This window comes from Achroia grisella, unplaced genomic scaffold (assembly GCF_030625045.1).
Source record: "Achroia grisella isolate CSIRO2021 unplaced genomic scaffold, CSIRO_AGI_Agris_v1 utg413, whole genome shotgun sequence".
Classification (NCBI taxonomy): Eukaryota; Metazoa; Arthropoda; class Insecta; order Lepidoptera; family Pyralidae; genus Achroia; species Achroia grisella.
The window spans coordinates 204977-221446 of NW_026712846.1; the positions used below are offsets into that span (position 1 = coordinate 204977).

The 16470-nt window shown below is 34.4% G+C and overlaps 1 protein-coding gene across 2 annotated transcripts in view; it reads left to right on the forward strand.

The window, feature by feature from the left end:
* LOC131844780 (protein GDAP2 homolog) overlaps nucleotides 1–16470 on the forward strand; it is an 83805-nt gene that overhangs the window by 40275 nt on the left and 27060 nt on the right. For both annotated transcript variants that reach the window (XM_059193742.1, XM_059193741.1), the window contains one exon: nucleotides 3032–3191. In XM_059193742.1, coding sequence (XP_059049725.1) covers nucleotides 3032–3191 — 160 coding nt within the window. The remainder of the gene's footprint in view (nucleotides 1–3031; nucleotides 3192–16470) is intronic.

Below are 16470 nucleotides of genomic sequence, written 5' to 3' on the forward strand. Positions count from 1 at the left end.
CCAATTTTCATAGAGTACGCTACGAACTGTCACCCAGGAGGAGGGCATGTTTAATCATGCGTTTGAATACGACCGTAAGTTTTGATTTGTACTCATAGAATTATTATCTGTTTGTTGAATCTATGTTAAACTTTTTTCTTATTTTTTTTATTATATATTTTATTTAATACTAATAACGTTGTTTTAGCATATAAATTAATTAATCGGTGGCCGCCGAGAGTAAAAAATTGTTGAAATACTGATTTCGCTATTAAAAATGGATGTTGATGGTAATGGATGAAAATTTAAAGGTGGTATATATTTTTAATACAGAATCATAAAAATAATCTTTGTTGTGGACCACCGTTAACTCTTATAAAAAATAGTTTAGCTTTAATATATTTCGAAAAATAAGGAAATAGTGAATAAATAAACAGATCGTATAAAAAAATGGCCAAAACATGACGTATATAACATTCACACAAAAATGCACTTAGTAACGCGTTTATTTCAAAGTCGGTTAACAGTCATATCTACAATACCTCAGAAATACATGGGCTTCAAACAATATCAAGATGACTTTAATGTATGACGTGATTAATAAATAAAAATCACTTTAATCTAGATGGAGAAATATTTATATAGAATATATAAATTATATAAAGTCATATATTTCGTTATCTATATGGATAACGATTTTATTTCAATTCCGATTGCAAGCAGCAATGATAAGCCGATATAATGGCACGCGACTTGGGTTGTCTTGTGTTTGCAAAATATATATACGTGACGGGAAAATCATGCCGAGGGAGATTTTGTACAGTTGTACTGTGTTTACATTTAGCTTTTTTATTTTATACCAGCTGTTCCCGCGACTTCGTCCGCGTGGAATTTAACTTTAATTTTCTAAAATAAAAGTAGCTTAAGTTACTCCTTACCACATCAGCTACCTGCCAAAAAAAGTCCCGTCAAAATCGGTCCAGCCATTTCAGAGATTACCCGGAACGGTCAAACAGACAGACAGACAAAAATTGTAAAAAATGTTATTTTGGTGTATGTACCGTATTTATATGAATATAATGCATGTAAAAAAGTATTTCAATGTTACAAACAGACACTCCAATTTTATTTATATGTATAGATTATTTCTTTCTCTGGTAATATGTTGAAATTCTCATTATATGTATATATTCTCATGCCTACACCTTATACTGAGATAGAGTTTATACAGAGTTGGCAGTATATATGCATTATATATTTATTAACTTTTTTAATTTTATATTTAATTATTTCTCTGCTATTATATTTCATTTCTTATTATATACATTCTCATCCGTACACCTTATACTGTGATAGAGTTTCTACAAAGTTGTTCTTATGGTATATATGCGTATGCTATTTAGAATTTTTTTATTTATATATATATTTGTTTCACTGCTATTATGTTTAATTTCTCATTATATATTTGCCCAAATGTAAACATGTCATATATTCCGTTCACATGATATCGACAATTGATAATGCCTCTGAATACCCCATCCGGGATTACAGTCGTGACTTTGTAACGTCAACAAATAACGTTACCGTAATAATAGTAATAATTTTGTAATTAGTATTTTTATAAAAATAGATTGTTTTCAAAAATAGCTAAAGGAAAATAAAATAACTACTTTATTAACCGTATTAAAAATTTACAACATAAATATAGATAAGAGATAGTAGTTCCGCAATGCGCATGTTTAGTAATTTCAGCATGGCCTTTATAACAATGTTAAATATTTACAAAAAGTATATTTGTAATATATATAAATGTGGCCCAGAAATAACACGGTTATTTGTTATCTTTCGAATTATGTTATGTGCATTGTAATGCACGAGTTGCATAAAAATGTAACTACACCTATTCTCATAACAATATCGTTGTATTAGCTGTCAACTATACCATTCAATTAGAAGCCATCCAAAAAGTAATTTTTAATACATACACACACTCTCTTCCCTTTCTCCCTTTCATAGCTTGGTCACATTTTCACAGTCGTGTTCTCCACAATGTGAACATTTGTATTCATAAGTACACACTTGTATGGTATTTGACAATAATAATTTGAATTATTTTAATGTTTTGTAATATCCCTATGATATTTACCACCCTACTTTCAATATAAAAAGGCGCTAAAGCACTCACGATTGAAAAACGCGGCAAAGTACGAGTTGGCGGCACCCGCGTTTTTCAGGTTCTATTGTCTACATTTACATGTTCATTATATCCTGCATAACAGCCAATTTGCGCGGGATAGGGCGTGCGTGTAAAGTCAGCTGAAGGCATTCACATGCATATTTTATTCTGCGTGAAAGACAATTCGTGCATGAAAGAGCGTACCTGTACAGACAACTATTTACATGTTCAGTCTTTCCTGCTTGAAAACCGCGTACGTGTAAAGGCTATTTACATGTTCATTCTTTTTTTCATGAAAGTCGATTCGCACGTGAATGACCGTACGTATAAGGCACATACATTTTGTGGTGTCCACGCGTGAAAGAGGGTACGTGTAAAGGCAGCCAATATATTAAGACTGTATATTTTGTAGTGTCTACGCGTGAAAGAGGGTACGTGTAAAGGCTTCTAATATATTAAGACGGTACATTTTGTGGTGTCTACGCGTGAAAGACGATACGTGTAAAGGCTGCTAATATATTAAGACGGTACATTTTGTGGTGTCCACGCGTGAAAGAGGGTACGTGTAAAGGCAGCCAATATATTAAGACGGTACTATTTGTGGTGTCCACGCGTGAAAGAGGGTACGTGTAAAGGCAGCCAATATATTAAGACGGTACTATTTGTGGTGTCCACGCGTGAAAGAGGGTACGTGTAAAGGCAGCTAATATATTAAGACGGTACATTTTGTAGTGTCCACGCGTGAAACAGCATACGTGTAATGGCAGCTAATGTGATTATTAGCTATTACATGCTCATCCTCTCCTGCGTAAAAGCCGATTCGCGCACGAAAGACTGAACGTATAAAGGCAGCTAATGGTGTGGTGTGATCAACAGCGGAGGACGACACGTCTCTGTGCGACGAGGAGGCAGCGGCGGAAGCGGCGGAGGCTGCGGCGGCGTTCGCGCGGGCCTGCGCCCCCGACACGCAGCGGCTGCTCGCGCCTGCAGCCTCCGCGCCCACGCTACAACGCCGCCTGCTAGACGATCACGAGCAGTGAGTACACTACCTTAACTTGTATATTCTTCTTTTTTAATCTTACACTCTTGGCAGGCTTTCATGATGGTATATCTTCGTTGTACTGTTTGCTCTTCGCAATTTACCACCCCAGCAGCATATGCTCGAGGCCCGTACCCGGCAGCCCAATTGGGCCCGCGGAAGAACCCCCTGCTGCTCGCAATTTACACGCTGGGGTAGTTTACTAGAGCAGTATGCCCGGGTAATATTCGTTGCTCGAGGCCCGAACAACCTGTACGACCAATGACAAGATATTTACCACTTCTATATAGTGTATTAAGTTATTAGGTGTATTTTTCGGTCACAATAAGGCGTCGCGTGGAGGGGGTAGATGATATATCTCGTTCTAAAAGGAGAAAAGCTGGTGGTGGCGGAGAGAGGACAATGGCAGTCCGTTGAAGTTTCCCTGCTCCAATGTAACCGTCCACTCATTCCTTTCTACTTTTTTATATCGAGTACGTCTGTGCCCGAGAAAGTAGAGATTTTTTTTTTATTTCTTTTTAAATTTAGGGACTTTTGTACCATCTAAGTACATGTCAGTCCCATTGTACCCTAAAACCAATCACTCCATTACCTCACCAGTGAACAAATTGCCTTAGCCGCACCGCCTAAAGGATCGGCTAAAATTAGAGATAAAGTTGTGATACAACACACGGTGGTGAATATACTATTATATTATATATGTATATCTTATTAATATTATAAACGCGATAATTTGTTAATATAGATGAACAGATTGATTGATGAATGGTTGTTTGTTACTCTTTCACTCAAAAACTACTGAAATAATTAGTTTTGTAGAAATAGACCGACATAGGCAACGTCGGTTTGGCCTAGCCCCTGAAGTAATAAATAAGTAATGATCATCAACATCGGCTTCTTCCTTATCCCATTTATATGGGGTCGGCATATTATGAATAATTAATATTATATGTAAAATGAAGAGATGTTATTAAGTATATAATAATACTAGGTGACCCGCGCAATATCGTCATCACACTTACTAGACATTTACCATTATATTTCACGCAATTTACGTAATATCTTTTTAAATTATGGCTTATGTGTTATTCTAATGTATAATCTATATTACTGTAAAGTTTTGCCAAGATCCGTTCATTTGCGAAAAAAAAGTATGAAACATCCATCCATACTCCCAATTTAAACGTTTATAACATTAGTAAGTTTGAGCGAAATAGGTATTTTTAAGCCATTATACAACTAATCTGCACACACGACTTCACCTGCCCTCAATCTTCAACACCACATGCCACATTTACGAGGATCGATGGAGGCAAAAGATAAACAGACTCACTTTGAGACTTATATTTGTAAGGTTAAATACATAATTAGACCGCAATGCTATATTAAGCGGAGTCGTGTTTATTTTTATTCGGATGTTACGCATATCAGAGCCAGATGCGGAAATAGAGTCGCCTATAAATAAACGTATTAAATGTAATGTTGTTAATGTTAGATAGATAGATAGATATCACATTCATTTGTACTTTCAGTATACATATAAATAAAATTGGAGTGTCTGTTTGTAATATTGAAATAACCGTTTTTTTACTACATGAATATGATTATATATACGGTTCATACACCAAAATAACATTTTTTACAATTTTTGTGTTTGTTCCGCTAATATCTGAAATGGACCGATTTTGACGGTGACTTTTTTTTGGCAGGTGATATTATAAGGAGTAACTTAGGCTACTTTTATTTTAGAAAATTAAAGTTAAATTCCACGCGGACGAAGTCGCGTGTACAGCTAGTGTTAGATATATAGATAGATAAAACATTCATTTGTACTACTGACGACCTCGGTGGTCTACCTATTTAGCACACTGCCTTTTTTTTTATTGGAGGTTTGGGCTATTTTGAAATGCTAAGATCTGTAACACTGCGACCTGTATAGATCTATCGTGCTCGCCCTTAATCAAAGTTCGCTACCTAGACACGTGAGGAACAAGAACTGAAGGATATTCTTACGAGCGATGGTTTTTATCTCCTCAGGATATAGTGTATACTTTCTAAAGGAGATATTTCGTTTATGCATGAGAGGGCTACAACCACATATGATGTGTAGTGGCGTTTCCTCTTCTGCTTCACACCGCCTTACTTCCGATAGTCGGTTTCGATTCCTCGCACGGCATAAACATTTGTATTCATGAGTATGATTGTTTGTATTGTATATTCGTTTTATTATCTAAATCTGTAAAGATTAGAATTTTGAACACAAATACCTAGTACCTATTTACGGATTGATATATCAAAATTAGATATAGACTTGTTTGGATCTCCGAATATGCGTGGACCACTTGGTTTTATTTTATTTTAATCCAAAATTAGAACGTTTCAAGGAATAACTTTATTTATAGCAAGACGTAAATATTGACGTGTAATGAAATTATCTCCGAAACTCCACAGGACGTGACGTCAGCATATTACAAATCAATCATTTTGACGAAGTAGCATCAACAAATCATCGAATATGATTTTCAGCAACATTTTCCGTCTAAAATCTCGTTGTTCAAGGTGTTAGACTGAAAGTGCTGTTTTATCAGATTCATTACACGCACCGCCCACACTGGTAGTCGAGTTGAATAGAATAGAAATCTTTATTCAAATAAACTTAATATAAGCAATTTTGAATTGTCATATTTATTTTATTTATCCGGAACTCAAACTCATCACTAGAAGAACGAGAAAGAGACTTGCGTGTTGCTTTTTTTAATATAAGGGGCTGAATATACTCTCAAATTGTACCTTTACTTTATGGTAATAATATTGATCCTTGACTATATAAATGACATTATTAACAATCCCATGGGTATTTTGGACTAACAACCCCATCTTTTAGGCCAATCTGACTACTGACGAACAGTTTCTTAGTAAACTCTTCGTCAGTTTCTAGAAAGACAGATTTTTTTTTATACCATTTTTAGGTGGCAAACAAGCATACCGCCCATCTGATGGTAAACGGTTACCGTAGCCTATGGACGCCTGAAACACCAGGGGTGTCACATACGCGTTGCCGACCCTTAAGAAACCTTAATATACCCTTCTTGAAAAACCCCATGCTATAGTCTCTCGAGAAATCCTCGGCAGGTAGTTCATTCCACAATCTAAGTGTACACGGGAGGAAGCTCCTCTGAAACCGCACTGTCCGAGACCACTTAGGTTCCAGCGTGTGGGGATGAATTCCCTGTCGATGGCGAGCGGTGCGATGGTAAAAGGTAGCCGTAGGCATCATGTCAAACAATTCTTCACACACACAGTCCGTTGTATATTCGGTAGGACACACAAAGCGATGCGAAGTCTCGCCTCAAGCTAAGTGGCTCGATATCGTTAGAGAGATTGGGATCATCGACAATAATCTGTATATCGAAAAATAATCCAGATGATTGCATCTAAATTGTACAGGATATCGTGAAACTGTTTTTAATCTAATTTTAATAGTGTGCCACTAAATTGTACAGAGTGTTTTATACATAACTACCTGTCCCGGCAAATGTTGTTTTGCTATTAAAACCTAGTACTAATATAGCTATTAAGAAAGCAGTTGGTGATAGAAGGGTGAAAATTTAGTGCTGTATGTATTTTTTAATGCCACATTATAAAAAATAATCCAATAAATAAAAAAAGATATTAGGGGTGGACAACCCTTATCACTTAAGGGTAAGAGAAATAGATAGTAGCTCAGACCTACTAATACATGCATACAAAATTGCATACAAATCGGTCAAACCGTTAAATATAAGATATAAAAGTGTAGTAAACCCTTTATAGCTAAAAATGCAATAAATCATACCGGTTGTGTGAAAAAATAACAATCTAGGAATAGAAGGGACTGAAACAAACATGTTTACCATCCCAGTTGTTTGATTTTAATAGGCTTGTAGCAGAGTTCGTTACCGACTTTTAGGGAGATGCGTCCACGCAATAAAATTACGATGTAGGTATTCTTCAGTGTCTCTATTCGGAGACCTTGTATCTTACCTAGACCTTATATATTGTGGGTAATTGTATTATGAATATTATGTGGGTACTGTATTGCATGTTCCTTTATTAAACAGTCTCAATCAAAACGTCTTTCTGTTAGCACCTTGGTCCTGCACCTTGACATGGCGCAGTCGGTAGGATTCGAACCTACGCTCCCAAAGGGAATCTGATTTCCAATCAGATATAAATACATAGTAAACACCCAGACTGATGCAATCATACTCATGAAATATATTGTATCCCCTCACTCAAGCACGATAGCAATTTCACTCGAAATTTTACCGTAAACATTTACGTTATACTCTACTCGTCTTACTCTATTGTTACAGTAAACATTTTTTTTTCTGTTCCTTATATATCCGCAATCAGTAAGTGTACTATAATCGGATTGGTTGGTAAATTCACAGTAAATATAATGGTATATTTTTCGTTATTCTGAAAATTCATTATAATTCAAATGATTTACACATTTTTCAAATTTTTATACTGTCTTGTATTGTTTATACGAATGAGCTAAAGATAAATCTTATTTTTTGGTGAAGATCTAGTTTATCAGTTACACGTAATTAAATAAAAACTTTATTAAAGAAATGCTGACTAGTGTGTAACGTTGTTATTCATCAAGTTTAATTAGTTATAGTTGAAAATTTTTATAGTAGCACGTTCTGTACTGAGAATTATAAGGGACATGTAGCTTTAAAGAAAGGAATTCAATAGTTTCCACTACGAATAACTGTTGACCGCGCCGTACCTAATAGATATATGTATATATGTATATTATCTATTATTCTTGTGTCATAATGTTAGTTCCCTTCTTCTTCGGAATGGCTTGACGGCTTTTTTTATTTTTTGTACAATTTTCTTTATTTTTACATACATACAACCCAAAATTTCATCCTTCCGTCACCAAAACCTATTTTTTAATAACGATTTTCTTTTATATAGTAAAACAGCGTTTACAGGGTCAGCTAGTATAATGTTTATATTATTAGTGTTGTTTACTTCACCGGATAGTCAGGAATGTAGATTGACGCATGCTTTTTATTGTCAGTTAGATTCGAACTTATGACATTTTGAGTATAAACCGCTAGGCTATAACAACACTCCCGTTACAAAGAAAGAGATATACGAAAAAACTATATTAAATTTAAAAAATATGAAATATCCTTTCCAGAATAACGGTACTAGTAAACAATTTTTCTGTAAAATTTAACGTAAATAAAAGTGAGTGAAATCTTTTAGACGCAGTTTCCGTAGGTTAAACATTTTCGTAAACATAAGTCTTACAGTAGTGCTTGGCACGTGTCTTTTATTAACAAACTGCCCGTGCGACGTGGTGTAGTATCTATTTCGAGCTTTCCAATTCACAGGTGTAATATGCTTTGTTCCATGCTATTAGTCAGCATTTACTCCACTCCGGTGACGAAAAGGAGAAATGACGCATTTTCTTACTGCGTCACCAAATAATGAAATTGTTTGGTGACGCAGTAAGAAAAATTAATTAATAGTATTAATAATATCTAGCGCAGGACCGGTCGTTGTGGAGATTGTTAGTGTAGGCCGTTGTTCAGCACTGGACGTCTTCCGGGCTGAAATGATGATGATGATGATGTATGTCCCTAGACAATTTACACAACGCCATCTAGTTCTAAGTTAAGTAAAACTTGTATTATGGGTACTAGACAACTGATATAAATACATAGTAAACACCCAGACTGATGCAATCATACTCATGAATACAAACGTCTGTACCATGCGAGGAATCGAACCCGCGACCATTGATTGTAAAGCGGTGTGCTAAATAGCTAGACCACTAAAGACGTCAATTATATATGTTTACTAGCTGTACTCGTGACTTCATCCGTGTAGAATTTAACTTTATTTTTCTAAAATAAGAGTAGCTTAAGTTACTCCTTATTACATCAGCTACCTGCAAAAATCGGTCCAGCCATTTCAGAGATTAGCCGCAACAACCAGACAGACAGACAAAAATTAAAAAAAATGTTATTTTAGTGTATGTACCGTATATATATTCATATGCATGTAGTAAAAAACGGTTATTTCAATATTACAAACAGACACTCCAATTTTATTTATATGTATAGATGTGACACGTGTTGTTTACATCCCATACAGCAGTTACCATTTCCCGTCAGCTACTTCCGTACTAAAACCTTAGTACTTGTAATAAATCATTCCCAGTATTTTGAGTCATAAGTAAATAAATAAGTTAATAAGAATCATTACAAATTTTGTTGTCCCCGAAACGTCGTGCTCGTATCTCGTCGTGACAGTTTGAGTCTATTTTAAACATTATTATCATAAAATATATTCATATTAACATTGTAATAGTAACAGACACAGAGATAGCTGTTTGTCTATCTGTTACTATTGAATAATCCAATTTTAATGAATACTTGGTTTTGAAATAGATTGTTTTTAGGGAAGGCCATAAGCTACTTTTTGTTGTAAAAGAGAATTAAGAATTGAACATTTGTATAAGGAATATATTGTTATCAATTAAATTTATAAATCTGATCATAAAGATAAATAATACTACTCGAAGTACAGATTACGCAGACAAAGACACGGGAATTAACTAGTAATGATATAAACAATAAACTACATACTGACGTATTGCCCGCAATATGACGAAACCTTATCATATGTTTTAGCAAATATTTTTATATTAAATCTAGGTGATATGATTATAATGTGCGTACAATATATATTATAAAACAAACAGCGCACAAGTGGGAAATTAATGTAAGTTAAGGACATAAACATTCAGAACAGCAGATATCTTACAGAGATAGAGACTGTGTAAGAAGTAGGTTGTTTTTTACGAACAATTCTAATACTGTTGGCCGCAGCTGGCCTTTACAGCTTCACCGAATGATAGGGGGCGAGTGCAGATGGGACTCCAAACTCGCGGATGGACTTATGAAGCGGCTGAAAGCCAAATCCTGCCTGACGGATATTACTTTACTCTGAAGACACCGCTCGGGGTACGAACCTCGGCTCAGGCCGTCGTAATTTCGGTCCCCGTTTCAATTGGACGGGAGATTGATCGGAGGGTGGGTAGCTCTGTCTCCTTATTACAACGGCAAAGCAGCTTTCTTTTTAAAAGGAGTACATTCAATAAAATTATGATGTAGGTATTCTTCTGTATTTGTTATATATCTCTATTCTGAGACCTTGTATCTCCCTTCACCCAAGCGGGATAGCACTACTTTCAAGCGAAAGTTTGCCGTAAATATTTATGTTCCGCATTTTGAGACCTTGCATATCCCTTCACCCAAGCGGGATAGCACTACTTTCAAGCGAAAGTTTGCCGTAAATATTTATGTTCCGCATTCTGAGACCTTGCATATCCCTTCACCCAAGCGGGATAGCACTACTTTCAAGCGAAAGTTTGCCGTAAATATTTATGTTACGCTCTACTCGCTTACTCTATTGTTACAGTAAATATAAAGACATTTTTTTGTTATTCTAAAAATTCATTATAGTTCCAATGTCTTACACATTTTTTCAAATTTCATACTGCTTTTGATTGTCGATACGAATGAAGTAATGACAGGTCTCTCTATCTATCATTTTATGGTGAAAATAGAGATTTTTAGTAGTGATTAATCCTAAAATAAACTTATTTAAAGAAAATCTGACTAGTGTAAAACGTTGGTAATAGTTGCCATATCCTATAGACAAATTCAAATTCAAATTTAAAAATCATTTATTCATGTAGGACATTTTAGCCGCTTATGAACGTCAAGTTTTTACATTAGAATTTTTTTTACAAAATTTCATCAAGATTAATTAGTGTGAAAAATTTTCATAGTAGCACGTATTGTATGGAGGGAGCCTTGAGATGTTTCGCCTGAAAGGTAAAAGGATACAGAGGCGTGGCATCTTTGTCCAACATTAAGACAATGCATGAGTGGTGCCACGGGAGTCACATGTACACGGTTACCACTTACCATCAGGCCGTCATCGTGTTACAATTCCAAATACATTAAAAAAATAGTAACAAGTCTTTACATGTTCATATAATTTCTGATGAACACGCCACTGTGAGGATAATAGTAGTTATTGTATCCTCAATCTTGCCTACGTATTATTATGGTTAACATAAAGGCTAACCACTGTTCCCAAATTATACCCAAAATATAGTCTCGTCAAAAACTGTAGAATTATTCATGACATCGCGTGACACTTAAAAATACAGTTGAAATGAAATTCTCTTCGTTGTTAATGTTAGTATAAAAATACTTTTACATATTGATGATATTAATGACTGCCCATTCGAAATCAAACGACCCATTTCGAAATATTCAACTTTTATAAAATAGAAACGGGAAATAGAATTAGGAAGCGCACTGAGAATATTGCAGTAAGCGATAATATATGAAACTAGGTGTACTCGCGACATCGTCCGCGTGGAATTTAACTTTATTTTTCTAAAATAACAGTAGCCTAAGTTACTCCTTATTACATCAGCTACCTGCTAAAAATGTTCCGTCAAAATCGGTTCAGCAATTTCAGAGATTACCGAAACAAACAGACACACAGACAGCCAAAAATTGTAAAAAGTGTTATTTTGGTGTATGTACCTATATTCATTCATGCAGTAAAATACGGTTATTTCAATATTACAAACAGACACTGTAATTTTATTTATATGTATAGATTAGTGGCCCACCACCGCTTGGAGATTATCAATCTGGACTTTTAAATTGCGAATGAATTCATCACATTGCATCAGTGCAGTGTTTACTTTTCTCATAACATAATTTAGTCTCTCTCTTTATAATATTAATATCAACTTGTACTATTTTATGTCATTAAATAAATATTTATCTTGTGACTCTAACGGAAGATGTGATTAATATTTTACTTTAAACTTATCAATATGTACGTGTAGGTAGAGTATCATTACATAGTATAAAACAATGTCGCTGTCGCTGTCTGTCCGTCCCTATGTATCCTTAAATCTTTAAAACTACGCAACGGATTTTGAAGCGGTTTTTTTAATAGATAGAGAAATTCAAAAGGAAGGTTTATATATATAATACATGTACACCCGTGCGAAGCCGGGGCGAGTAGCTAGTATGAAGTAAAGTGAACTGTTGACTCTTAGGCATACCGTCAGGTGTTGGCCTTCAGCTAATCCATAAATCCTTCCACGGCTGGAGTGCCATCAAATTTCGCCCAGCATTAGAATAGTACGAAAAATCAACTCTTTTATCTATGCATAATATTTTCTACGCGAGTACAGTGGTCTGCACTGGACCATACTAATGGTCACAGCGTCCTCCTGCTGTAGCAACTTGTCATTCCTCAAGACTAAGGTGATATGTCATCATATCTTTATATATAAAAATTACGTGTCACATTGTCTGCGATAGACTCCTAAACTACTCAATCGATTGCTAATTTGATTTTAACATTGTGTGCAATTTGATCCAACTTGAAAGATAGGATAGCTTACATCTCAATTTGTAGTCGCAATATTATTTAACCTTAGCCACAGCAACGCGTGGCCGGATCTGCTATTGCGTATATATAATAACAATTTCGGTCGTGTGTCCCTACATACACATTGGAAAATTACATTAAATTATTGTGCGATATTCACAACACAAAAATGTTACAAAATATGTGACATTAATACTTGAATTCCGATTGATACCGTTTACTTCAGTGGCACACCGTCTTACATCCGATAGTCACGAGTTCGATTCCTAGCACGTAGTATAAAACGTTTGTATTCATAAGTATGATTATTTTGGTCTGGGTGTTTACTATGTATATTATGTATATTTACAAAAATAACGTATTTAAGTATTTATATCAGTTGTATAATACCCATAGCACTCTGCTTAGCTTGAAATTAGATAGCGCTGTGGAAATTGTCTAGCTATATTTGTTATTATTATAGGATAATATGAGATAATTACCTGATATTTTAGAACAAAATTCATTACAAATACGTGACATTAGAACTAGATTTGGATTGACATAGTTTGCCCTTATATTGTAGTAACAGAAATAATTAGTTAATCAGTATAAATAGTGTATAGCTCATTACACGAGTAGGTTTTTAGATACGACACGTTTTCTGTATATTGTTAGATTGCGTTCCATAAAATAATTCGATCGTGACGAAAGTAATATGGGACAAACACAGACACAAAACCAGTCAATTATAAATCAATTCTGAAATTGTGAAAATATATTTTGAAAAAAATATAATGAAAGAACTTTCTTTTAAATTTTTTAAAAGAGATGATGATCACTTTATATGTGTGTTTTTATTATTTGATTTACAATTGTCATTGTTTACCTGTATTTGTTACAATTCAATTGCGTAGGTAGACTGCAAAAAGTCGTCTGCGTGGACTATATCTTATTAGTCAAACCATTGCTTTGTAAGATGTATTTCGGTTGAGGGCTAAAATAAGACAGTGAAATTACAGGATAAGAGACATGACCTCTTAGTCGTCTGTAATAGCAAAGCATGGAATAATCTTTATTCAAGCACTTTTGAATATTCATATTTTTTATTCTACCACTCATTCGGAACGCAGTTTCATCACGAGAAGAAAGAGCAAGAATCGTGTGTGTTGAATAGATGTTTTTTTTTTACATATAAATAATTACAGAATAACAAATAAGAGGCATGCGATAATCAACATAGAAACCACTACGCATTCATTTTTAGTGCACTGAGATAACATCGTTAAGTTTTTCTACAAAACAATATTATCATTAAAGAACTCTTCAATTTTATTATATGCTTTTTTTACAATGGAAGTGTTTTATACGACAGTTAAATCTTTTTTCTGGCAGATTTAGAACAGATTCTAGTAGCTTGTTGTAGAACCTTACGGAATTACCTACCATAAAGCGAATTTCTAACTTTTGTTAAGCAGTTAAGTAAAATCAGTTTGCTTTTTTTACGTAACGATAACGTCCTTAGTGCTGTTCATGTATATAGGTGACGGTTACCACTTACCATTACCACCATATCAGTAAATAAGTTGTCTGTTTACCATTCGAATTACATAAAAAATGAAATCTATTGTGCACCATCTAATATTGTTGTAACATCTTGTGTTGATAAACCAGAGTAATTAAAACCGCTGCCTCTCATGCACAGTATAAGCAGGCTTATAGAGCGGAAGGGTGTGAAGTGCCACTCAACTGTGTTCGTTAGACAATGGTGAAACATTGATATAGCCCCTACTGTCACATACGAGAACATACGACGTGTGACACGCTCCCAACTCGCGTCTATTCATCCCCTCCCATTGTCTCATTGAAGAGTTTTCTAGAACTGTCTCAGGTAGTTAACAGCGCTGTATGCATGTCACTGCCGTTGAATAGTATTGTTGGCGGTGTTACGAGTTTTGTGACAACTGTTTTAGACGCGAGTCACACAATACTTTGTGACAGACCTTTTATTTCCGCTGTGAAAGCATTGCGTGTATTTTGTACTGAAAATTAGGCATTTATTCTACAGGGTTACTGAATCATGATACTGAATTCACTACATTAAAATTAGAAATAATCTTTATTCAATCATACTTAATATAATTACTTTTGAATGGTCAAATTTACTTATTCAGAACGCAGACTCATCACAAGAAGAATTAGTAACACACTTGCGTTAAGCTCTTTTAAATATATGTTGTAAATGATTTTGTATGAATACAAATTGCCGAATCGTTGAGTTGATGTAAAGAAATAAATAGTATAACTTAAAATTTAAAGTGGAAATTTGGATATAAATTTTGAACTTGCTTGGTAGTTCTAATTTTCTATTTTTATGAATACTATTATTGACTGTCACCTTGGTATATGAATAGAAATAGAAATAGAAATAATCTTTATTCAAATAAACTTAATATAAGCATTATTCAATAGTCAAGTTTTTTTTTTTTTTAATAAAAGAATAGTGCAATAAATATAAAAAAATTTTAGTGGTGTACCATCCTTATTCCTTAGGGGTATGAAAAATAGTAGCAGATTCTCAGACCTATTGAATATACATATAAAATTTCGTCAAAATCTGTCAAGCCGTTTCGGAAGAGGATAAACACGAAACCAGTGACGCGAGAATTTTATATATTAGATATATATATGACTTTACATGTCTATAAAACAACAGTAGACGCTGGCCCTGAGGTTTACTATGCAGTTTTATTTCAAGTTCTTTTATTGCACCTATATCTTTGTGTTTTATTTCGCCAGTAGGGGAAATAAAACGACTTGACCGATTCTTATGTGTGTGTATTCAGTAAGTAAACTATTTTTCATACACTGACCAGATTTTTTTTTATTTTTATTATTATTAGCGAATTCGAAAGTATCTAAAGGCTTTTTAAAAGAATATACAATTCTATATTTTCACCCTTTTACCACGAACTTCTATTTTATAATAGCATTATTAATTTTTTATATATTAAAACAAACAACGTTTACCGGCTCAGCTACTTTTAATAGATGTTTTAACTTATTTGTTCAACTGATAGTTATTCAATGTTCAAAGTTTATCTGTACACTAATTGTATTTTAGTTAACATTGTCAGAAACATGTATTTAATATGCCTACTCTACTTATACTAATCTTACTAATGTTAAACTCGAAAGTTTGTGTGTATGGATAGTCGGATATTTGTTATTCTTTCACATAAAAACTACTGAACGAATTTTGACAAAACTTTACAGAAATGTATCTTATACATCAGAAAAACACAGGCCATAATTTAAAAAGAATATATTATAAATTAGGTGAAATATAATGATAAATATCAAATAAGTGTGATGCAGGCAAAATTGCGCGGGTCAGCTAGTGCTAAATATGTGGCCGGTAGTGACCACGATATCGGCACATCAGCTATCATAATTAATGTATATACCTACACCACATCAGGTCATCAGGCTAATACATCCGGCGTCACGGAATCCACCGCTCCATTCTCACAACGACAAATCCGCAAACAAATCCGCAGATCGATCTGCAGACCCGCCGGTGGGCGGGCGATCGAAAGAGGGGGAGCTTTCTTTTCTCCAATATTACCCCCTCGGGGTCGCCTGGAATGATAAGGTTTTAATTGTCTATAGAAGACCAGGAATACTTGAATAGGGACGTAGAATGTTGTAGTGAATAAAGATAGGCTATTACCAATATATTGAATTAATACTGTCTTTTATATAATAATATCTTTGGACTATTCACACAGCTCCA